General features: G+C 37.3%; 6 protein-coding genes and 2 long non-coding RNA genes across 9 annotated transcripts; 4 read left to right on the forward strand and 4 right to left on the reverse strand.

Annotated features, from left to right (window-relative positions):
• The first annotated feature begins 838 nt into the window (after nt 1–838).
• On the forward strand, nt 839–5,031 carry LOC143448461 (kelch-like protein 12). The gene is made up of 12 exons (XM_076948223.1): nt 839–1,029; nt 1,184–1,307; nt 1,428–1,581; nt 1,747–1,964; nt 2,163–2,312; nt 2,441–2,534; nt 2,788–2,882; nt 3,012–3,189; nt 3,543–3,686; nt 3,988–4,140; nt 4,373–4,526; nt 4,647–5,031. Exons 1-12 carry the CDS (start codon nt 935–937, stop codon nt 4,747–4,749), a joined length of 1,662 nt encoding a protein of 553 aa, XP_076804338.1. The 5' UTR covers nt 839–934; the 3' UTR covers nt 4,750–5,031.
• A 3,611-nt stretch (nt 5,032–8,642) lies between these two features.
• On the reverse strand, nt 8,643–11,116 carry LOC143448462 (uncharacterized). Its single transcript, XM_076948224.1, has 4 exons — nt 10,754–11,116; nt 9,718–9,862; nt 9,430–9,539; nt 8,643–9,156 (listed from the first exon to the last, which is right to left on the reverse strand). The coding sequence occupies exons 1-4, from the start codon at nt 11,003–11,005 to the stop codon at nt 8,857–8,859; spliced, it is 807 nt and encodes a 268-aa protein (XP_076804339.1). The 5' UTR covers nt 11,006–11,116; the 3' UTR covers nt 8,643–8,856.
• A 2,003-nt stretch (nt 11,117–13,119) lies between these two features.
• On the reverse strand, nt 13,120–15,169 carry LOC143448463 (uncharacterized). 2 transcript variants are annotated; one of them, XM_076948225.1, is made up of 4 exons: nt 14,893–15,169; nt 14,595–14,737; nt 14,298–14,470; nt 13,120–13,871 (listed from the first exon to the last, which is right to left on the reverse strand). In XM_076948225.1, the coding sequence occupies exons 2-4, from the start codon at nt 14,664–14,666 to the stop codon at nt 13,670–13,672; spliced, it is 447 nt and encodes a 148-aa protein (XP_076804340.1). In that variant the 5' UTR covers nt 14,667–14,737; nt 14,893–15,169; the 3' UTR covers nt 13,120–13,669. The 2 variants fall into 2 exon arrangements, with proteins under 2 accessions (XP_076804340.1, XP_076804341.1); XM_076948226.1 differs by having other exon boundaries at nt 14,595–15,169.
• Nucleotides 15,170–15,616: 447 nt separating this feature from the next.
• Nucleotides 15,617–16,442, forward strand: LOC143449868 (uncharacterized). The gene is made up of 2 exons (XM_076950195.1): nt 15,617–15,974; nt 16,251–16,442. The coding sequence occupies exons 1-2, from the start codon at nt 15,723–15,725 to the stop codon at nt 16,440–16,442; spliced, it is 444 nt and encodes a 147-aa protein (XP_076806310.1). The 5' UTR covers nt 15,617–15,722.
• Nucleotides 16,443–16,690: 248 nt separating this feature from the next.
• LOC143448465 (uncharacterized) lies at nt 16,691–17,808 on the reverse strand. Its single transcript, XR_013114459.1, has 3 exons — nt 17,452–17,808; nt 17,093–17,219; nt 16,691–16,942 (listed from the first exon to the last, which is right to left on the reverse strand). It is a non-coding gene; the product is annotated as an uncharacterized LOC143448465 (long non-coding RNA).
• A 687-nt stretch (nt 17,809–18,495) lies between these two features.
• On the forward strand, nt 18,496–19,954 carry LOC143448464 (uncharacterized). Its single transcript, XM_076948228.1, has 3 exons — nt 18,496–18,499; nt 18,873–18,982; nt 19,309–19,954. The coding sequence occupies exons 1-3, from the start codon at nt 18,496–18,498 to the stop codon at nt 19,600–19,602; spliced, it is 408 nt and encodes a 135-aa protein (XP_076804343.1). The 3' UTR covers nt 19,603–19,954.
• A 392-nt stretch (nt 19,955–20,346) lies between these two features.
• Nucleotides 20,347–23,352, reverse strand: LOC143448467 (uncharacterized). Its single transcript, XR_013114460.1, has 4 exons — nt 23,237–23,352; nt 22,618–22,811; nt 20,919–21,141; nt 20,347–20,599 (listed from the first exon to the last, which is right to left on the reverse strand). It is a non-coding gene; the product is annotated as an uncharacterized LOC143448467 (long non-coding RNA).
• Nucleotides 20,810–23,758, forward strand: LOC143448466 (cytochrome P450 2U1-like). The gene is made up of 9 exons (XM_076948229.1): nt 20,810–21,112; nt 21,281–21,426; nt 21,603–21,705; nt 21,812–21,924; nt 22,025–22,143; nt 22,357–22,475; nt 22,644–22,788; nt 22,883–23,043; nt 23,230–23,758. The coding sequence occupies exons 1-9, from the start codon at nt 20,837–20,839 to the stop codon at nt 23,539–23,541; spliced, it is 1,494 nt and encodes a 497-aa protein (XP_076804344.1). The 5' UTR covers nt 20,810–20,836; the 3' UTR covers nt 23,542–23,758.
• Nucleotides 23,759–24,737: the final 979 nt, after the last annotated feature.

Here is a 24,737-nt window from a genome sequence, read left to right on the forward strand (position 1 = left end):
CCTGTCCGTTAGGTGATTTTGACAAAGAAAGAATCCTTTCTTCATGGGGACTTCCCCTGACTAAAGTGTTTTAAAAGGGGAAATTTCATTTTTTTGTTTTTTTTCTGCGAAATCCCTTGGGAATTGTATGTTATGTACTGTAGGTGCTAACGATGGAATTAGACCCGTGACTGAGCACAGGGACTTGTCTGTTTTGGCCATATGTTGAAACATGGGAATTTGTACATACTCATGTAAATTTTAACATTTTCGGCTTTACAAGTGTAGCCAAAAGTCTTAGTAGGCTTTGTAGCCTATTGGTTGGCATAAGCTGTTGTGTTTTTGTTAGTAAGTTAACAGTGCTTACAGGTTAAAGAATAAGAGACTCTGGAAATGTTAAAGCATAACATTGTTTAGCGTTTGTAGCAATATTGGTTTAATAACATAGTGGTAAAAACAATCATGACGTTTTTCCGGGTCTCTTATGCTTTTGCAGTCCGATATGAAGGCCTAAATGAAAAGAGGTTATTAGGCAATACCGAAGAAATTTTTACATAATAATTCCTCAACAATCAATCATGATATGAGAGTTCAAAACGAAAAGAGATCCGTTTCGTCAAGAATTTAGAGGAAAAGAAAAAGAAATTTATTCGAAAGCAAAAGTTTGCGCTAATCATGCATGTCTTTTGAAGAAAGCATTTATACAACTAGCATATGTTGGATATGAGATTGGAGATTCAGTTAAATGACAAAACTGAAGTGTGTTTGGCGAGAAGACGAATCTTTCAGCTTTGTAGGCCTATATGCTGTTGTAGATACACTAGCAAACCGGACTTTTACAGTTGATTAACTTAAAATTTAACTATTTGAAAAATATATTTGCCAGATGTTTTTAAGTTTTATTTTTCTGTATGTCTGCATAGTCTGTTGAGTTATTATTTTATTTTGAATCATCATGGAATCACCGCTCAGTCAATCATCAAATGAAGAAAATTATGAAAAAGTTTTCGAAAGTTGTCATTCTTCTGCAGTATTAAAAAATTTAAACAGGTTTCTTGCTTATAGAGATTCTGTATTCTGGGCTGTCAATTACTCTCAATTTGTTGAGTATAACTTAATTATATTAAAAACTGAAAAAGCGTAAAGGTTTAATCAAGGAAAGGTTTTATACTAATAGATTGCAACATTAGTAATCTGCTTTCAGAGACAGAAACAACCTTAAGGAGTTCTGTGATGTCACAATATGTATCGACTCACATGAGTGGCCAGTTCACAGATGTGTTATCGCCGTGGTGTCTCACTTTTTTAGGAAAATGTTAACTACAGAGGTGCTTTTGTTCAATATTAGGATAAATATCACAGAGACAAATATAAAAATAGGTGTGAAATAAAATGTGTTGGTATGTCAGTGTGTTTGTTTTCTTTATATTTACCTTTTGAATTTTTAGATGAAAGAGAAGCAACAAGGCAAAATAAACATACAAACCATTGAGATTCAGACAATGGATTCCATTATAGACTTTATCTACACTTGCAAAATAACTGTGACCATGAGCAACGTGTTACAGCTTCTGTATGCTGCCGAGTTCATGCAAGTTCCCTGTGAGTGGAGAAAACTTATTCAAAGCAGATATCACAGTAGTTGAAAAATTGATATTACTGCATCTTTTTCTTTGTTCTGGATTACCAGATCTTTTAAAACTGTCATAAAAAGTGTTTAACTTTAAGTCATGATTGCGTATTTCATTTGCATTTTGTTAATTTCAGTCATAAAGAAATATTGCGAATCATTCCTCAAAGACAACCTAAGCCCAGCAAACAGCTTAAGCATCATGGTCTACTCCGAGCGTTATGACATGAAGGAACTGGCCCAAGCTGCCAGACTTGTTATTACTGAAAACTTTGATGTGGTTGTGGCTGAAGAAGAATTTAAAGAACTTTCGTTGGAAGATGTGATCAAACTTTTAAAAACAAGCAATAAAAAGGTGGTCACTTATTTTGCTAGGGTCTGGTTAATTGTAATTTTTTAAATTTTGTGTTTTTTCCATTCCTTGTTGGTTTATAAGTGTTATTTTTTCTAACGTACCTATATTTTATTTACTGTGAAGTCATAATTTCAGTAATATAATTTCCGAAAGGTTTTTTTTGTTGAGAATGTTGAAAAAGCAGTTTTTATGTTTCAGTGTGCCTCTGAGGATGTCATCTGTGCTGCAGTCTTGGATTGGGTAAAACACGATCTTTTGACACGGGAAAAACATTTGGATCAGTTATTTGCGCTTGTTAAAATTGAAAAATTATCAAGATGTTACATAAAAAGTCTTCTCGCAAATGAGGTGAAAATAACACTGCCAAAATGTAGTTATCCTTTTTCGTATGTACAACTTACTATGCGGTAGTTTTGTGCATTTGGTCATTGTTACTTTGTTGTTCTTAAATTGAAAGCATTCTTTGTTTGATGCAGGAGTTGACGAAAAAGAACCACAAATTTGTTGTTACCTTTTGTGACTCCTTTCTCCTACGAAGCAAAAAGCGTTCAGTGAAAAGGCTAAAGCAAGGTGTGGTTTTTCTCTTTTTCTTGACAAGGAAGCTTGAAATATGTGTTTTTTTTGACTTGCATGTTATAGGAGCTGTAAAAAGCTCATTTGTACTCTGCTCCCATAGGAAATTCATAACTTGTAACAACGTTTTGATATGCGCATATGTAACCATGTCATATTATTATATTATTTACTAACAATTTGAATGAAATCTTAATCTCTGTTATTTTAAACTTTTCATGACTAAAAATCTCCAATTGTCCATGTTCAGATCGCAAGGGTGGAATTCTTATTTTTGGCGGCGACAAATGTGAACGAAAAGTAATAAAATATGAAATCGAACGTAAAAAGTGGACCGAAATTACGGTATAATGATTATTGTGCTTTCAAGAATTAATTTCCTTTTTAATGTTTCCTTCAATTATATGCTTCACTGTTAAAAACAGCTTGTTGCTCTAAAATGTCATTCGCAATTGCTGATAGTTTCATTTTTAGGATATGAATTGTGATCATTTTGCCGCCTCTGCCGTAAGGTACGACGATGAAGTTTGCGTCATTGGCGGTAAAGAAAGCGAATCCGTAGAAATTCTATCCTTGAAAGGTGAAAATCGCTGGGTTGAAGTGGCCGATTTAAATATGCGGCGCGAGGCCGCGGCATCTGCCTTGTGTCAAGGTTGGTTGCACTTTGCCAGTTTAGACCGACTCAGTTTACCAGTTTAACCTACTAAGACATAGTTAGCGTATTTTTCCAATTTTCCAAGTATCTTCCCACTCCCCTTATCGTTCATATCTAAATAGCTGTAAAACATACCGCGTTATTACAGTACAAGCTCTGATATATGTGTGTTTTGGTTTGCTCGGTGGTAATATCAGAATGCTTATATCGTTAAAGACTACAGCAAAGTGAAGTTGCAAGGAATTCACGGATGAGCTCTAAAAGACTAGGGTTTCGCTCTTTAAAATCGAATGCAGTGAACGTTCTTCTAGCAAAATCTTTTCGCTTGTCACCATCTTTTTCCTCGTCAGGTTGCGTTTACGTGGTCGGTGGAAAGACGCCAACTGAATGGTCTTCCGCTTCTGGACAATGTTACGACTTTGAAAACAACAAATGGTCCAACTTGACCAACATGCTCTGGCCTCGATATGGTCACGCTTTAGTTTGCCTTCAGGGTAAGTCCCTGAATACTTCTTTCCCTTAGTATGAGTCTTAGTATGAGCATTAATGCGACCAGGGACATTATTTGCACTTAAGTAGCACCGTCACCTTTAGGCTAAAACTTGGCGCCGAGGAGGCAAAATAGAAAATGATTCTACTGCCTACATTAAAAAGCACTTTACATTCTTTAGGCCGGTTAGAATGTTTGTCATATTTGTTGTGCTGTGTGTTACCTGTATTATTATTCGCATTGCTTGGTATTTCTTCACTGTATAAGCACATGCAATTCATGTCAGTTAAGACTTACTTATATAGGCCTTCTCTATGCCATCGGTGGTTGTAATTCAGACGACCAATCGGCGGAGTCCTACGATCCAAAATCCGGTCGATGGTCCTCGTTGTCCCCGATGAACACGCCCAGATACGGCCTCGCAGCTGTCGTTCTTAATTATGAAATCTATGCAATAGGTAATTTGATATTGAATATACGTCAATGCAACTATTAGCCCTTGCTCTTGTAGCTGGTAAAAATAATATCGGCCCATATGCAGGCATATTGTTGCGTTTGATTGAAAAAGCACAGTAACTGTCTGTTGTTTTTTATTGGTGTTTGCACTTCTAACTTTCTTATATAATTTTTGTTGCTTAGTAAGATAAGGAACAATTAAATTTATTTTCGCCGACTTTTCGACCTCGACAGGCGGCAGAACTCGCACGAAAGACGCGTCAAATCTGTCTTCGGTCGAAAAATACAACCCATACACCGACATTTGGTCCGAAGTAGCTTCGATGAACCAACCGAGAAGATTTCATTCCGCTTGCGTGGTTGGTTCAAAGATTTACGTCAGCGGAGGGTGAGCAGCCCTGCACACGTCACATTTCGTATTGTGACGCACTGAGCTCTGGTTTCTAGAAACTTTTGTATTCGCCCAGGCGTGCGAATTTTGGATTAAAATAATTTCATATAATTCCAGAAATTCAAAGACACTCGAAGTCTATGATCCTCTACGAGATGAATGGACGATAGAAAATGAACTGGATGAGCTCAGGGATTTTTCCTGCGCTGTTGCTATTTAATACTTCCTGCCCTTAGCGAAAAATTTTATTCTTCAACTTCTAACTTTTTAGCTCAATTGCCAGCTCGTGTGATTGCGTCGTACTGTGGATGTTGTTTTGACCCATGTTGGGATTTCATTCGTTGCTGACTGTGGTCCTGATATCTTCTGCAAGTGTAAAGCTCAATTGCACACGTTTATGATTTTTATTCTTGCAATGATGCGCGCAATTATCAGTGTGATAATGCGCGTTACTGTTACGATTCGTAAACTTCTTCCAAAACAAGCGATTTATGCCAAGGAATTACGGTTTTATTCATAGCACTGAAAGCAGAAACAATTACGGTGATTAAGGTGATTCACCTCGTAAGACAGCGGGTTTTATTGCTGCGTCAAATTTAAAGTTTCAATTCTTTTCGTCAAAGGACGGTTCTTAGGAATGTTGTGTGTACAGTACATGGCGGCCAACTGTCAGTACGTTTAACACTAGAAGGACGGCAATTTTCGTATACCTAGAAGGACGGGGTGCGTCAATTGACGCAAAAGGTGAAAACGGCGCAAATCTAACGTTTTTTGTTGAGAAAACTGTGCTGTTGCTCCGAAAAAACTACTTAAATCGCATGTCCGCTATGTTCATTTTAATTAACAAAAGCAATCGCATTGAAAATACAAGCCGTCGTGCCTAAACACTTCTGTTTCACGTAACTCCTTTTTCTTCTTGCACTCTTCCGGGACTTCTCTCCTGTTCTGGCGCATTGTCCCTACGAGGCTGCACTTCTTTTCCGCAAGTCGCAACGCCTGGTCAATTGAGGTGAAAAAATTATCGCAAGTGACGTTGTAACCTCCTTCAAAAAGCGGAGCCATGAGTTTCAGTACAACGTCGGTGGGCACACTCCCTTGGGGGCACCTTGCGTCATCTTTTCCAACGCAAGGAAAACCGTTGAATAAATATTTGTTTTCGACGTCAACTGCCAGTCAGAACTTTAGACCAAACTTGTCTGGTTTATTGGCCATATATTGGATGAACTTGCAGCGTGCCTTACACGGCAATAGTTGCTCATCCACAGTTATCTTCCACTGTGAAATGAGTGCTTTTTGGCAGATTGATATAAAACTGTTCCAAAGTTGTGAAGCGAGTGCAAATTTATCATGCAATAGATTCCTACGCCTTTCCGTCTTCAGATCGAAGCGAAGGAATCGTATGAGCTCCAGAAACCTGTCTCTTGCCATGGTTTGGGAAAACATCGGACATCCCCACGAATTCCCCCACAAACTCTTCACAGGGAAATTGCGCCCTCCTGTCACGCCACGAGCAACCACCGACCCGACGAATTTATCTAATTTATCCAACTAAGAAACTCTTACTACACTTACGCTTCGATAAACGTTAAAAATTCCGATATTAGGCTGCGCTTGTGACGAAACTACTCTGTTTTGCGGAAAAGTCGACTTGCATAGTTTGTCAACACGTTTGTTACACCCCTGTGCTGGCAGCTGTGACCTAATTCGATAAACCATGTAATTATTAGCAGAAAGAAAACAATGCTCTCTATCGCGAGAACTGGTTTTTGTAGTGTGAAATAACAATGCGTCAATTGACGCACCCCGTCCTTCTAGGTAGTGACCACGTTAATTATCTCTACCGGTAAAATAAAAACTTCATATTCATGGGTTAGTTACCTAACACTAATGTAGGAAAAGTCAGGAAATATCACGGTTGTGCGATGCACCACTTAAAAGTTATAGATGAACTTAGGTTGAAAATGCGTCAATTGACGCGCCCCGTCCTTCTAGTGTTAAGAAATAAAAACTTCGTTTCAAAAGACAAGGTTTTATTTCAAACGTAATGCACCGTGGCACTATCAAGGTTCCCAGCTTGCAGGTTGCAACCTAAATTGTACTTGCGCTTGCCCGAGGGAAAACCACACTTAGTAGAACAAGCCTGCACAACATACGGCCCGCACAGTATTTTAATGCGGCCCACGATGTAATAACTAATAACTAGGGCAACCAAAAGTCAATATGGTCAATTTTTTTTACCTGCTCAGAATGCTATGAAACAAGCACAAAACAAATTTCAGCTTTGTACGACGTGTGGTATAGAAGTTATTAGGTCAGATAAAGTCAAAATGTTACGTTAGGTCAAAATACGGTCAAATTGTTTCGTTAGGTCTTTTTTTTTAGGTCAAAATCTATTAAACTTGTAATTTTGTAACCATTTTGTAATATTATTCTTCCGTTTTTCTCTTTTCTTGTACCGCAAACAATTCCAGTCCCGCAAATTTTACTTAGAACCAAAGCCACAAAGAGAGGGAAGGCTTTTCAGCGCGTTTGGTGAGGTCACGATGTGACGGCATTGCATTTGAAACTGCAAGTTGTCAATCTTAATACGCAGAAACGAAAAAAAAGTCAACACTAGAAAAGCATTTTGTCATTTTTAAATGCAGCTTTAGATTAGAAAGTTGCTGTAGGGAGTGTAGAGACTATCAGTATACCGTTTTTCAAAATGAGGTCAAAATTTAAACGTTTTAGGTCAAAATAAGGACAAAATGTAAACTTTTTAGGTCAAAATGAGGTCAAAATTTGCAAATTTTAAGGTCAAAATTTAAAATTTTTAGGTCAAAAAACTGGTTGCCCTACTAATAACATTTCATTTTTCCCTGACTCGGCGATATCTCCTATTCGACTATATTTTATTGTATACACGTTACAAAGGTTACATCAAGTAGTAGTAAACGGCCAGCGAAAAATAGTTTTTCTTATTGCGGCCCTTGTATCATTTTGAGTTGTGCAGGCCTGTCGTAGAAGAATAAACATTTCCATAGTTTTAAAACAAACATGCTAAAGCATATGTAGACAGTTCATGCTCGTGTGACTAATTCTACACAAAGATCACTTTCAGAAAACTCATGAAACATGTGGTATTGGGCTCTTGATATCCACTGTAAAGTTTTTTTTCTTTTTAAATTATGAAGATGATAACTATTAATTTATCATAGGTCTACGTTGTGTACGTAAATTACCATTAGCAGAACAAATTACACAGTATTTAATATATGGCAGCATTTTGTGATTTATAACTTAATGCTATCGCTATTATAAAACTTCTTTAGATGTTTGAAAGTAAAAAGAATATATTGATAACATTGACTTGCTACTGATGTGGTGACAGCTAGCAAGGCCATCATATATAATCTGATTTTCTAACATCTGTGTTTGTACACTTGGAAAGTTCAATACAAGATTACTAAGTGACCAGCAGGCTGTATGTTATCAATAGCGTCGATTTTAATGTTGTTAAAGTATGCTGTAAGCTTTTCGTATAATATGGAAGCCTAGCTTTACCAGCTTTTTCTCATGTACTCAAATGATTTTCCGCAATTGCCAAGAACTTTAGAGCAATACCGTCGCACAACCTTTCAACCACACAACAAATAACTCCGGCACATGCGACATGTGAACAAGTATATACATAATACCCCTAGGAGGCTCGATTGTTTAATGGCGGTTTATAATTAATAATTAACCATACGTATAAGCCTATTATGTTTGCTACTGCCATCCGCATATGAGCACAACAAACAACGGCGTTAGTGTTTGCTAATTGCTGCCCAATATCAAAGGCGGAAAAATTGTTTTAGGTTACTATGTTTTGGTTGCCTAAGTTAGCCTATATACGTTGGGCAAGTCTGTATTTCTGTCACTGAAAAACGTAGCCTATCTTGGTATTTTCGTCACATGTACAATAAGTAAAACTACATTAAACCATTTTTTCTGAAAGCAATGAAAATATTCTTTTCCCTTGGTTGGATAGAAAGCGAGTTTCAAATCATGCTATTTTGCAACTGACAAAAAACTACGTCTGGTAAGAAAAAACTTAACCACATAGCATATATATTTTATTCAGGAGAAGTACTTAAATAACAGTTAAGCACGCGTTGAGGACCAATTTTTAAGACAAAAGAAAACTTTTAGTTCTAAGCTAGGAATTTTTCATGAAAACAGTCCGCTTGGTCATAAATGTTTATAATTGGCACAAAAGAAAAAAGTACAAAAACGCGTAAAAAATTTCTTGGAAGGTGTAATCAGCAAACATTTACAATTTTCTTTTCCATATTTTTTCTTAGCTTTATCCCCAAAATAATTTCGGGAGACAGATAAGTTTTTCATGCCAGAAGTAAAAGGGTGACTTCCTCGCAAAGGTCAAACCAATTCCAGCACATGATAACAGAAAAAGCGACGTTATCACAGCCAATTCGCGTCTTGCTCGCTTCAGAGACGGGTCTTTTTCCCGAAGCTCATTCACTATATCTGCGTTCACGTTTCTTTTCGGGAAAGGTTTGGAAGGAACCTCAACTCCAAGAAACGTACAAAGCGGTTCCCAACCTTCCTTGACATTGAATACCAGCAGTTTGTCCTTTGGGGCCTCCTGAAAACGTTAAATATATTGTTATGATAAAGTACCAGTATCCTTATAGCATGTAGTGTATACACATGTAGGCTTTATTCTCCCTCGTGTGAGCTAATAATGCTTTTTAGTTGAGCAAATAATTTACTTTATGACGTAAATTAACTTAAGACTTGAGAGTGTAGTAGAATTCATTATATGGACAGACAGCGGTTTGCTAAATAACCATTTGGAGTTTTAACAAATTTTACTTCATATTTTCATCCAACTTGTAGTGATAAATTCTGACTTTACCTGCAATACATGAGCATTGTGTCTTCTGTATTTCATTCTTGCCAAGTCGATGTTTAGAGGCCTTGGCCCGAAAAAATTGAATTTCATGTTTATACCAAGTCCAGTCATTACTTTGCAAGCAAACAAAAACACAAAGGAATAAAGTTATGAACGGTAATCCCAAAATACAATTTGATGCAATAAATTCCATCGAGTACAATTAAGCATTGCTGATTGCTTAAGACGAAAAGTTCCCGATGTTTTTGCCGCGCCCGATATAGTTAAACTGGCCACATATTTTGAACTTACTGACGTGCTTTCCAAACTTATGCATTCTCATCATGGTAGGCGAGAGCAACCATATTAAAGAAAAGATTGATGTTTCCTGCGCCTTGAATTGATTGCGCAAGCTGGTAGCCCAAATATCTTCATTGTCTCTCGTAGTCAGGATAATCTACAGGTTGTAAAGGAAAATAAAATGTTAAAAATAAACTAGTTTATTGTCACATTCGCTCAATATCTCATTTTAGTTAGTTGCTTTTACGTTTTTTGGCTAAAATCTGGCATCAAACCAACAATCGCGAGAGTTAATTTAAGGAAAAATATATTCGATTTGTACCGAGCAGTGAAACCGTGATTTCCTACAAAAATTGAGTAAAAATATTTCTATTCTAATCTTTTATACGTACGGTACTTATGCTTGTTTGAAAGTAATTTGATTGTCCATGATGCAAAGTATGCCGTGATTTTTAGCGGCATATTTAGGAAGGCGAAGGGAGGAGGGGCAAAGTTTTTTAAAAGCTCTACTTGGATTTTGATCTTCCGTCCATACCCACAAAGTTAGATTTTTAAAACATTTGAAGTTTTACGCCTAAAAACGCTTAAAATTTGTTTTGGAATGAAATGTATCTTTATGTTTATGCAGGTTACGTACAATAGCCGCCAATTTATGAAGTACTATTTTGAAACGCCGTGTACAGGGATATTTGTAAAGCCGTATGCAACAATTTTCAAACGCAGTATACCAGTCTGTATTAAATGTTTTTCTATTTAGGTTATAGCTGAAACGTAGTCGCAGCCAAGGATATGCGGTAAAGAAGCAAAAATGAAAACGTAAGAAAGGTCTATGGCCGAAAAGTGTTGGGTTCGTGAAAGGGCATTGCCCTCCCTCCATCCCTAAACGCGACAGTGCATGAGTTAGGTTATATGCACAGAAGAAAGATCATAGTCACGTTGAATGTAATAATCAAACAAATGTAATGACAATCATAGATCGAAGATTTATCCAACAAATACTTTAAAATTTTTGCAGTGTTTCGATTCTACTGTTATTCTACGCATCTACCTTTGCTTCTGGAAACGCTTTATGGATTTCATCCCAAAAATAATAGCAAGGAAGGTCGGTAACGGCGTCGACATTCTCGAACATTCGACGAAAGTCTTCAGTAGTTCCCCCTTCTTTTAGTATCTTCATCCAGTCATCGTAGAGGTAGGCGAAGTTTTCCATGTAATCATAAACATTGTAGCCAAGCTCGGTCAGAGCGGCCTGCATTGACTTGGTGCCGGTCTTTGAATATCCCGCGCAAATGACTTTCATGACTAAACTTTGCTGTTTTGCAGAATATTCTAGAATGCTTGTAGTGAGTTTGTCACACTGGTTGCTCCAATGACTTTTACTGACTGTGCTATTTTTATCGGAATGAATACGTGAGTGCACTTGTGCGCTTATGTTAAATGTAACTTGGCGAAGATTTATTAATTATTAAGCTGGGTGACGCGCAAATTAAATATTTAAAAACGATTTTGCAATGTTTTCATGGTAAATACTGCAGCTATATACGTAACAGTGGTGATTAAAAAAGTCGTGGCCAATGAAAAAAGAAGGATAACAGACACAGACCCATGATGAATAAAGAACTCAGCCGTCAATATTGTGCCACAGATGATGACGTCATTTATTAGGTAGAGGTCTGTTTGGGGAAGCAAAAATCAAGCTTTTGTAAAAAGGGGAACCATAAGTTCCCTCCTGAAAACCATTGCAAGCATCACAAATCCGTCTCTGCTTGAGGATGTGGCCATTACATCTTTGACTTGGGTCGTCGGTGATTCACAACATCGCTTGATCTAACATAGCTTGGTATAATCTCTACCTTCTTCATCCCAGTCTGAGAACATTTGATGCATTAAGCTTATGTGTATTTGGCCATACAGTCTCCCTTGGATACTTAGCTCTGAAAAAAAGTAGGTTCAACTAGAGTTTTATCCTTTTAACCTATACCTGGGTTTCTTGGGATCAAGGTTTGAGAAAAGTTCAGCTACTGGGTCACTTTCGTCGCTTGAAACCACGCTCCCTTCTTCCAACGAGAAGAAGAATGCGGAGTGGTCAACTTCAACCCAGAATCCAACTCTGGTATTTTTTATTTTTACTTCATAAAATGTTCCTTGAATGTTTTTATCAAATGTTGTCCCTTTAATCGCCATTTTTGTGATTTCTCTTCGACTTCGCAAAAACGATATAGAAAAATTCAGAATTTAAACGGAGTGTTCGCGGCTACTGCTTTGCATTCTACATGTATAGAGTGTACAGTATAGGATATCAAATAGATACGGCCTTGGTATAAACAACAACAACCGGTTAAATGGAAAAGCGTCATTTTTCATCAACGTACAACGAGCATGTGTCTAGTGAGTTTAAGTTCATTTTCTTGGACCCATTTAATCTATCACGAATTATTAACTCTATTTGTCTGCATCCAGTTGTGCCTAAAGTGTAGCCAAATTGGCTATTTTTGTGAATGCGCACATACCACCTGTTTTGGCTCAACCATGCTGCCTATTTTCTTTGGGCCCATACAATTCAACATGGCGTTGGCAAGAATGAAGTGCAGAGGGCACAATGTTCATGTATTGCAGATGAGCCTTTCTGCAGGTTTTATAACTGCTGTTTTTCTTTTGTTAGAACGCTCCCAAAGATAAACTGTTAGTATTCAATGTCAAAGAAGGTTGGGAACCGCTTTGCACGTTTCCTGGAGTCGAAGTTCTTTCCAAACCTTTCCCGAGAAGAAATGTCAAAGGGGAAACCGCCAAGGATTTTATGGACAAAGACCCAACCCTCCAGCTGGCAAAACGCGAATTGGCCGTGGTATTTTTATTTCTTTTACTCTTGTGTGGTGTGAGTTTCAACTTCGCCAGAGAATCTTCTTTTTCTTCTTGGTATCAGACGCTCGTTTCTTTGCCACTACGTTTGTGGAAATAGGTTTAGTTTAAGTTTACTTCAGCTGTCAAACTTGAAAAAAATCCTTAAATAACACGTAACAGCGTTCGAGAAACGAAAGGATGCTTTGGGTGGTCCGTCGTCATCCCTCAAGTTTTGTTTAACCTTATCTGTTGTAACGGTTTCACACCAGCACGCAAAGGTCAGCTTGTTCGAGCTGTTTTGGTGATTTGCTTTCACCCTGGATAAATGAACTGTTTTAATTAGTTAAAGCCGTCCGATTAAATTGTTTCTGTTTATTTTTGTTTGGCTTGACGTAGCCTAAGTAATATTTTGTACGTGCAATGTATAAAATAGTCTTTACGATTCGTCAGCATTTAATCAAGCAGCTTTGCGACAAAAACAAATACAATAACAGTAGCTTTTATTAAAATTTTTTAGAATAAAAGGCAGCAGAATGTAATATTCTGTCCACGGAATGTCAGGTTGTAAACGTAGTAAGTTAGTCCAGAAAGCTCATGCACCAAGCAACAATAGGCGGCTTAATATATCGGCGCTTTAACGTTAATTTGCCCGCAATTGCGAAAGTTGTAGTTTGTCGGCACCATGCATAGCCTTTCTGGCCTAGCGCCCGTTATGTGATTGCGTCATCGCAAGTCGCCTAAAGTTCGCAAAAAAACAGAAATTGTGGGCAGCCTGACCTTTAGAAACGAAATCAACATCCAACTTTTCCGGCGTTGAATTTCTAATATTACGAATTTTATGCTATAGTATATATAGATATAGTTGGGCGATAGTTACAGTAGTTCTTGTATATTTTTATAAGGTTGATACAATCCAAATCATTACTTTGCATACATCATATTTTAAAGCACATGATGTAGGCTATACAGGGAAATGCTTGAGTTTATAATATGTGATAATACCCTCTACTATAATCGTGAAGCTATAACATTGGACAAAGACATCTAACAAGAACTGCAATTTGAATTATACGATGAAGATAAACATCATTGAGCTGTAATCCTGAAAGTTGTTCCGTTTTTTTTACACGTCATCATTCAGAAACATGAAGGAAACCCACAAGCTCATTGTGACAAACCACAAGATGTCAAGCGAGACTGTGCTACATGGGTGACCGCAATTTCGATTTGTCAGCTCAAGATTGGTGGTGATGCCAATAAAGTCGTCTCGGGACCGATAATTGCTCCAAGATTGGACCCGGGCAAAAACGAGAATGGTGTCAAACCTGAAAGTATACATACAATGTTTATAATGTTAATTGCATGTACATGAGCGTACACACTACTGTATTAAGGGGTGCATTGGGCTATGGCTCATTTCACGAACCAACTATACCCGGCATAGCCTTTGGTTTTACAACCTACACAGGAAAACACATAGTTGGCAGGCATATAAAGTTTCAAAATGGTTGTACACTGTCTTTCAAAAGTGTGAAATATAAAGTTTTCTGAAGTGTTAAAACCCCACATTTTTGCGCCTAGCTCATTTTGGAGAGGGTGGAAAAAAACGGAAATTTTAGACCCAGCTTCAAAAACTTTTGGCGACCCCTAAACGCAGTCCTAAACAATACACCACTGGTTAGAAGTAGGCTACTAACCTATTATAATAAACAGATTTGGGTAACAAATTCAGTTAAAGCAAAATCGTTAACCTTGTCAGATTCAGTCTTCTGCAATTAGATCCGTCAATCCAGTTGTTAGGATCCAAACTACAGGTGTGATTGCCTTTGGGAACTACAACCGTGTAAGTTGCGTATGGACTCTTGCATGGCTTTCCGCCAGAGAAATCTGTTGGACTGCTCGAGTGTTTACAGAATTCGTTTTCCTGCAAGAAAAATGTATAGCCTAGATATATGCTAACACTAGGCTGTTAAGCAAAAGTAAGATGGTTCTCCTTTTTAGTAGGTCGTATCTAAAAATATAACGCGGTCATAGTTTTCCTAACTCACTGTCTTCTTAAATATCTGCATCAAGTTGGGATCATTTTTGAAATGTATTTCTTCGTTTGCATTGAAGCTCATTATCTTCCCACCACTGACATCTACCGGCGTTTGCTGCAACCGAACAACTTTGTTTCCAGCTCCGCCTTTGGCTGGTAAAAGAAAAGCTTGAATCACCCAAGTGCGCCACTCGGACGTAAACCCTGTTAAAATTTGATTTAACACAGAAGTATGTCAAAATAAATTATACTTTAACTATTTCCTGCAAACAAACAAGACGTTTATTGGAAAGTGTGAACATGCTTACGTCGGTGGGACCCCCTCGTCTTGGGGATTCCCGCTTAATTGAACGTACATCGCCATCAATTGTGCGTTGTAGCAATTAACGCACTCGTCAATTGTGACGTTATTTGGATAAGTTTTGAACAGTGAAGTAGCTATTGTTGTGGAGTGACGGTAGCACGCATGGATGGTTCTTTTATAATTTCCAACCAAAAGAATCAAACACATCATATGTCATCAACAATATTGAGCCAAATTAACTTGACATCAAACTGTTATATAACTACAGTGGTTGTGACCTGTGACCTGCAATCAACACTGCAATAGTGATACCTTATGCGAGTAAACTATATTGGCGAGGGGAGGTTAATTGATTAATTATTAACTAAAATGAGCGCGTATTTACCTCAAGCGTACATCTGTCTATTGATGTCTGGCATTTCATCCGCTGTTCCGTCCAGGAAATCATTCTGGCAAACCATGGACATGTTCACAACGCTACTCCATATGAAACCATGCCATGCCATGTTTTCACAACGTACCAAGCCTATACAAGCATTGTCGTTACACTTATAGCTAAGCGCCATTCAACATGACACTTATACTAAGGTAAGCAGTCTGATACCAAAACGCCAGAGGTTTCGTGTGAAGCCACAATGCTCGCGATTACAAATAATGGCCGCGAAAGCATTTTCAAATATTTGATGTGTACGGCACACAATACTCTTCACCGCCGGTCTATATAAACATTGATAAAGGCATTTTGACTGCGCAAACGTGGCAATGCAAGTGCTATAGTAGATTTCTATTAATTTATGCTACTGATTGCAGAAGTGCAGGTTTGCAGACAGAACTATGAAGGTCATTTGCGCAGGATATCCAAAAACTGGCACCAAGTCGATGCAGGCCGCTCTGACCGAGCTTGGCTACAATGACTACGACGCGATGGAAAACTTCGCTTACCTACAAGACGACTGGATTAAGATATTCAAAGAAGGGGGAGCTACTGAAGACTTTCGTCGAATGTTCGAGAATGTCGACGCCGTTACTGATGTTCCTGCAGCGGCTTATTGGGATGAAATTCACAAAGCGTTTCCGGAAGCAAAGGTAGAAAATATAGACCAAAGTGGGAAAGCTAAAGTAACAACATGTATGCGAATGTGTAAGCGTAGTTACAAACCAGTAGTTTGCATAAGTAGGCTACTGCAGTTCGCTGGGTTAATTTTTTTGTGCTCAAATCAACACCAAATCAACTCAGCAACAATCAAATCAAATCAACCGGTGAAGAAACCTGGTCATTGCGATAGAATGTGAAACCAATGCATAAATCTGTACAAAATGCTAAACAGTTTCCTCCATCGTTGATTTTGCTTGTGTTTTAAGATTGTCTTGACCATGAGAGATGATGAAGACACCTGGGCTGAAAGCATGAGTCACCAACTTAAAGCCCAGAATAATCGTTTACTTGGTCTCATTTTCATGCTTTCGCCTACGTATTGGAAATTGAAGAAATACGGCGACCCAGTCAGAAATTTATCTTTGGCCTTACTATGTGATATCTACCGCACATGTTAGGAACAAAGTTGGCCCAAGGTACGTCCGCCATTCAACAGCCAGAGATATATGTTAGAAAGAGGTCAGGAAATTTGACAATGGGCAATGCTTGGGCCAAGTATGGCGACCGATCATAAGCCTTATATAACCATGCAAGAGCCTGAGAAAAATTATCTTATATTTTTCTCTGGGCCTAGTCTTTACCTGACATAAAACCCTTTCAGTAACATTACTAATAGCTACGATCTTTTGCGGCTTAATGCAACGTATACGTTTTAAATGATATTTATTGAAAGTTTTACTTGACAAAAGCAAGAACGCAGGAAATTAGAAAATGAAACGAAGATAAAATAAGAATTCTTTATAGGTGAGTGTGTATTTCTTCCCCACTGCTGCAAGATTCGATCGTCCTCAGACAAAACGTGAGAAATGTGACACTTTAATGCGGCTCTTTTGGTCTTTAGGATATTGTCAAAGCTGCAGCCCTCTTTTCCCTCCCACCATCCCAATCTCCGACTCCACTAAATACAAACTGGTGTTAAACATTGACATTAGGTTTAACATAGACTAAAAAATTTCACATTTTCAAACATCTACAATAAACACACACGAACCAAGAATGAATGCCAGCAATTTTCAGCAATGATAACAGTAAATGGAAGAGTATTTACCTTTCATCATCAGTTCGTACAAGACTTGATAGTGATCTTGCATTTTGGTTACATTCCTCAGCATCTGGCTCACTGGTTGAGCACTGCTGCGTAGTATACGCTAATCGACAGCACTTTTCATACAAACCTAATAAAAATAATGGAACAGGTAAGTCTCGTTAATCTAAATGAGTTTACACAAAAAGGTTTGCTTCGGGTAAAATGATATTTCCGTGATGTTTTGTTTCTCCTGTTAGCGAATTACATGCTACAAGATTACAAAACCTCACAAAAATGTCTCAGTAATGCCAACTAAACAATATTTGTATTACCTGCGTATAGTCATACACAACAATTAATACTTAGGCCTACGTACTCACTTGACTGATAGGCTACAATACATTGCAGCTAAATAACTTCCAATTTTTTTTTCAACTTCCAATTCATACTAAATTGGCTGGGATTAAACTGATGCGCTAGGCTAACACAAAAGAACTAGGGTTTAACTAACAAGCACTATAAGAATAGCGCTAACTATCACTAGCAAACAAGTCACGGCCTCACGGGCTCATCAGATCTAAGGACAGGAATTCAAGACAAAGAATTCCCATGAGGCTAGATTTCGTAAAAAAAAGCGCGAAATAAATCAATGCCACGCGATTGGTCAAGGGAAAAACCTTATCGGTAGAACTATGGGTAGAGTGATGACGTAGAAACTCTTCGGCGTAAAGAGAACAACTTTTAAGGTTTGCGATTTGGTCGCCATGTTGAAAATGAATATTGTGTACGAGCTGTTGAAAGCGTGGCAGTGAGTTAGGTTTTATAACTACAAATGATTCCAAAAGGAACAATTTTGCGTTTTTACATAAAATTTTGAAAATGTACATTCCATCTTATAATAATAATTTATAATTAAGTTAACCGGTTAATTGTTCTACTTGCGCCTTGCATTTTATCGCCACTTATTGTAATATCGAACTACCACAATTATCATTACAATACAGTACCTACTGTGTGATCATTATCGTATTATACAATTTTCACACCTACAATGTTGGTAATCATCTATAGTCCATATACAATTAATTGTTTCCAATTACCTGGTAGGCTTTCAGTGACATGCAGAAATAACGTCTTTCAAGTTTGGTAAAAGGATACGTAAATAACAATCCAATATTTTTGATAAAACGTACATAAAAAATTTCGATTTTTATACCAACATTATGCAAGAAATTCTTACTTGAGGCAAGGTTTAGAAAGGTACCATGAACCATCGATGGGCTGTTTATGATAAACTAGGATATATGTAAGATTATGTAACTCTTTCTTACGAACAAACATATTACATACATAATCTGTTATAATCAGACATAAGTGATCAATTGGCCATACATAATCTGGTATAATTTCCGACTGGGGACAGAATGCGTGAGTAAATCATGTACAGTTTATAGCGAAGTAGTTAGAGTTCCTGCTGCTGACTCTAACACAAAGGTGAACCAGACTCCATTTCCAATGACGCTACCGTATACTAATACTTTAGGTATATAAATAAAAAGTATATGAACTACGCTTGCTTCTGTTCAGGTGTTTTGATGAACAGTAGCAAAATCGGGCTATATACGATGCAAAACATTTAAACACAAAAAATATTTTCATAAACTAAACATTTGTGACATTAAACCGCGGCTTCTTGTTTCATTGCAATTAACAGTCAGTAATTGATCAATATCTTGCTACGTTAATCTACCTAATTAGATATTATTTTATTCTCCAACGGATTATTTTTATGCGCACGCAGTTATGGCTTGCCTTGGTTCAACCATGCAAACTAATCTTTTTGGGCCCATTCAGTTCAACATGGCGTTGGCAAGAATGAAGTATAGAAGACACAACGCTCATGTATTGCAGGTAAGCCTTTCCTGTACAAATAACTTATGGTAGTTTTAGCTGTACATACTGATAATAGTTTTTAAAGTGTGACTTCGGCGACAGTTAAAAATGTTTAAAAGGATGCGAATTCTGAAGATTATAATTGAAAGCTAATTTCAGAATTAGTTTCTGATTACAGAAGTACAGATATAAATTTTGAGAAACCTTTTGTAAAATGTAAGAAATTGTATCGGTCACCCAAAATACATTAAAATACAGTTACTCAAAACAAAACACTGCAACATAAACCGTTGTAAAATGCAGTATTAATTTGGTTTTTCGTTTTTTCCATTATGGTTATGTAGAACGCTCCCAAAGATAAACTGCTTGTGTACAATGTCAAAGAAGGTTGGGTACCGCTTTGCAAGTTTCTTGGAGTCGAAGTTCCTTCCAAACCTTTTCCGAGGAGAAATGTTAAAGGGAGCATCGTAAAAGAGTTCATGAAAAAGGATCCGACACTTCAACGAATAAAACGCGAAGTGATAGGGACACTTTTACTTCTACTTTCGTGTGGTTTGGGTTTTAAGTTTGCAAAAGAATCTTCTATTTCTTCTTGGTATCAGAGACTTCTCGTTTTTCCCAAACTTGTGTGGAAGTAGACACTTACTAAATTAGCATAAAGTATGCCTAATGCCAAATCGGAGAGGCCTATGTAACATGAATAAAATTTTATTTGTTTGTTTATATTTGGTGTGAGAATATACAAAATACAGTAAACCTTATCGTACGCATTGCATATAACCATGTAAAGTGTATGTTTAACTGTGTAGTCATTGTATCGTATTTATTCATTCCCAAAGCGCAGTCTAGCACTGGCTCTTATGATCTTAAGTAAACATTTTAAGTTTTTACATGAGCCAGCACTCTTAGGACTTTTTTCCATGTAAAACTCGGCTGTAAGATTGGTGTTGTCTTATTGTGAAGAGGAAATAAAAGTAACTTATAATTTTCTGATTTATTCAAGTACAGTTTATGTTTGATTACATGCAAGAGAAACGCTTTACGAAAATTAGTTTATTGCTAACAAAGTTATGCTATTTTTTACCTTTGCATCATAGTTTTACGAAGATTAAATGAAAATTATACCGTAATAAAAACAACAATTACCGTAACGAAAACTTCAAACTGTTTCCATTTAAACTGCACTTATCTACCATTAGAATGTGGCCAGTAGTTTGTTATGTTCATTTTTCTAGCATACGCGGTGATTCTTACAAGGATTATAGCACACAATTGTGCTATAATATTTTGTATCCAGAAGTTGGATATGTGTTTGCACGTCTGCGATTTTTGCCCCGGGCGTATAGTTAAAGAACCTAAGATATGAGAAAACAATGTGAGAAGAACAAATATTTATTGCGAGCAAATCATATGAGAGAGATGACGAGTGAACGAACGCACATGTCCCGTAAAGGATATCGTATAATGACAAAGTAGGCTACAGCTATTAAACATTGTTTGCAGTTGGTGAAAAGAGACAGCATTTGTTTGACCAATATCGTCAGAGCTACATTCACTTAAAGTTGCTTAGCACCTATGTGCAATGTCGCTCATCGTCCTCTGTTAAAGTTGGTATAAATCTTTTATTCTTCTCTGCTGGACATTTTTCAAGTTTAAAACTTAGACTTAGGCTACAGGCTTAGTCCCAGGTTAGGCTATAGAAGTCGTAACTCAGTCGTCAAACCAATAACGGAAGTCTAATCGAAATCATTTAATGGTACAGTAAACCTCAAGTCAAGCTAAGCAATGAATTAACATCTAACACTATAGTCTAAGATATTAACCTACTTGTGACTTAAAAAGGATGTAAGAGCTTATAAGAAGTATTTCAGCATGTGGCAATATCTAAGTTCGACGGTTTCTTCTGCTTGTAACATATGGACCGCTTTGGCGTTGTTTGCTGCCGCATTCTTACTTTGGTGGAGGAAACCACATCCCAATTTTCCTCCAGGACCAAGAGGAATTCCGATCCTGGGAGTTCTTCCTTTTCTGGGAACTGATCCACAAAAGGTTCTTTTGAAATGGGCGCGTCAAAACGGCCCCGTAATGTCAGTCAGAATAGCCGGAAACGACGTAGTCTTTCTCAATACATATGACGTCATCAACGAGGTAATGATGAGCTCTTCTGTCTTTTGGTTCTGGTTCAATGTATACGGTTTAAATCGCGTATGCGGTGCAGTATAAAGTAATTCTACATGTACAGTAGTTAAAAACGTATAAGGTTTGTACGTGGAGAGGTTTTGATGGCATGCTTCCAATCACTGCTGTTACTTTCAGGCGTTTGTCAAACAAAATGACATTTTCTCCGGGCGGCCTACGATACGCCTCTGGTATCAAGTGTTGGGTGATAACGGAATAGTTTTCGCAAAATTTGGCGATAAATTTGTCAACCAAAAGAAGTTTGCCTTGCACACATTGAAGCGGTATTGCTTTGTTTTCATGAACTTAACAACGTTTTGCTGCAAATGCTTCCGATGATTACATAATAAACTGAGTTGTTACAAAAAACGTTGACAGTTTCGGCTTGTCCTGAATTTGGATCTAGTAGATTCAAGAAGTTGATTGACAAAATATTTTCTTTCCCCGTTTCTATGCGCAGTTTTGGAATGGGGAAATCTACCATGGAAGATCTCATAAATGAAGAGATGGAATATTTTTCCGAACATTTAAGAAGTCGAGCGGGAAAACCGATTAATTTAACGGTATACAGATTTTCTGAGAAATTTGGTGTTGCAATTATTAAATTCCACATAAATATAGCGAATATTGCATTAAACTTTGCTTAGAAATCGCACTTCTATATTTTAGCTGCCGTACTACAGGTTGCTTGGTAACATCACAACCAAATTGGTCCTGGGAAAGAGATACGATTATAACGTGAGTTCAAAGGTCAAAGTTGCCATCGAATCTCTTCAGAAACAGTAGGTCACTTGGGTTATTAATTGTTATCGATATAATTTCTAACCTATCGCTTTTTGGGAAATAAAATTGTAACATAAATAAAAAATCTTTCTTGTTCAGGTACACGTCTGGTGAAGCTCATCTTATATTGTTGGTTTACTTTCACCAATTTCTGTCACGAATTCCGCCATTTCGAAAAGTTAACGATGACTTCATCGAGGCTGAGAGTAATATCGCTGGTAAGAGATATTACGAGATATTCAGAGCAAACCTTCAAGCAAGCAATATGCTAATATTCTGGTTAATATGACAGTGTTTATTTTCAAAGTCTTGATTAGCCTGAAGCGCAGTCAATGTTGTTCATGAAAGCACCTACCCCGCACCTTCATGATTTATTGTATTCATCAGCGGACTCATGCGGTTTAGCAACACAGCTTTTGTTTGTCTTACAGATGCCTTGCAAGATGTTATTGACGAACGCAAGAAGATTTTTGACCCTGAGCATATCAACGATTTTTTGGACGCATTTCTCTACGAACAAAAGTTTGGAAAAGAAAAAAAACATTTCCAGGTAATAAAGCAAAAGCATCAGAATTTGAAAATCACAAAGTTTTCTTTCCTACGCGTGTTTGGTTTTATAAAGGTAAGCTAATGCCACCATAAAAAAAAACGACCTAATACTTCACATATTCTACGTTTATAACTTATTTTACCGTTTTCTGATTCCTTTGCTGAGCAGGATCGACAGTTACAAGTCACTGTTCGTGACCTTTTTATTGCCGGCATCGAAACGACAAGTACTACAGTCTCCTGGTGTTGTTTGGCAATTCTTAACTACCCCAAATACCACGAAAAAATCCTGAAGGAAATTGCCGACGAAATAGGTAAAATCCCATCGAAATCACACCTGAAGCAGTTATAAGGTACAGATCAAGTTCGTTAAAGCAAATACTTAAAATATAACACTCTATCTCGAAGGTTCAAATTTCCCTTCTATGGCAAATAGGCCAAACATGCCGATAACGTGTGCTTTTGTACAAGAAGTGTCGCGGTTCTGCACACTCGTTCCAAACGCCTTGGAGCACTTGACCACTGAAGATACAAAACTGTTCCATTACAATATTCCTAAAGGCACAAGGGTAAGCAGAATGTGGCTTCTCGCGCTTAGTTTATATTTTCTAACCCCTAAAAGTTTTGCTTGAAACAAAATAATGCTAATTAAGATATATGTGATAATGCTATTGATACGTAGATACTTTCCACTTATGTTTACATTCTGTAAAGTTTAGTAAACATTTCTTTTGCCAACCTTCATATTTAAACAGGTCGCACCAAATATTTACGCCGCACATTTTGATGAAGAGACTTGGCCCGACCCGTTCAACTTTGACCCTGCCCGTCATCTCGATCGTAACGGCAAGTTTGTCCACTCGCCAAAAGTGATTCAGTTTTCCTTAGGCGGGCGCTCCTGTCTTGGAGAAGCGCTTGCCAGGATGGAAGTTTTTCTCATATTTGTAGGAATGTTGCAAAGATTCAAGTTCTCCGCCACATCCGGAACTCTCCCCACTATCAAGGAAGGACTCATGGGCATTGATTACTGTCCAAAACCATACGAAGTTCTTCTCGAAACTCGATGATTACATCAGATGTTGAGTTCATAGTATCCCAAAATAGTCAATAGAAAGTGCTGCTTTTGCTGGTTTTGGAGGTGTAATTTGTACTGCAACCTATATATCTGTATCTAAGCAGCCAATTCTTCATTGCTTTCAAACAAAGCTCAAATGACCTTTTGCAAATGCTAACACTTATATGTTTGCTTAACACAAATTGCATCTAACAAGTAGCTTGCATTTATTTACTCTTGCGTTGTAATTTAGCTCAGTAAATCGTTTAAGTTGTCACTAACAGCTTTTGGACTTCTTGCAATAATTTTTGCCCTTTCTCTATGTTCATCTTATACTATCTCGAAGAAGTTAATGCAGGCGCCCAAACTGAGAATAATTACCCTTCATGGTCCTTCACGTATAATAGTTACATCGTTCCAAGACCTTTTCTTTAGTTGTTTTCGCCTCAGAGAAAGCCTAAAAGACAAAACCAAACTACGCTTTTCCGTCACCAGCCCAAACCTGTCATTATTCATATCCAACATACAGCAGCTACAGCACTTGCCGTTTCTTATGATATTGCGTTTGGAAACTCTATTGTCTACTTCTACACTTTACAGACTCTACATTATAGGACGGTAATATTCTACAATGTAGAGTCTACAGTGTAGGATGTAACCGAAGTGTGCAAGGTTTAAGTTTAAATGAGATATTTTCAGTTTTCCTGATTGACATAGTTTCTCTTTGTTAAGTATTAGAACAGAAAGATCAATTTAATTTTGAACAAATTATCTGATCTATTATAATTCTGTCAATGGTTGCAAGAAAGCCGATACAAAGTATGATCAAAATAAAAATATCTGCACATTATTCCACCAAATTCGCAAAATACTGCATTTTAGTCACGTCTTCTTTACGTCATTTCCTTCACAGTCGCGTGTTTCGTCAATTACGCTTTAATTCGATGATGACAATGGGGCAGCGCAGAAAATAAATTAAAACAGATCTTCGGATAAAAATCCAGTCAGCACAAGAAGAATTTTATAGTCTAAGGCAGATTAAACTTCAGTGAGTGAAATTATTTGAGGATTGAACTTTTCAGCATAAACACTTTTAACACACTTTGTTTTTTTGCAGTTACATGCAATAAAGGAGAGAAAAGATATTATTTTTATTATTAAAAAATATCTTTTTTGAAACAAGTTTTCTTGACTCAATTGTTAATTATT

The sequence above is a fragment of the Clavelina lepadiformis genome, chromosome 3 (genome assembly GCF_947623445.1).
Source record: "Clavelina lepadiformis chromosome 3, kaClaLepa1.1, whole genome shotgun sequence".
NCBI classification, from domain to species: domain Eukaryota; kingdom Metazoa; phylum Chordata; class Ascidiacea; order Aplousobranchia; family Clavelinidae; genus Clavelina; species Clavelina lepadiformis.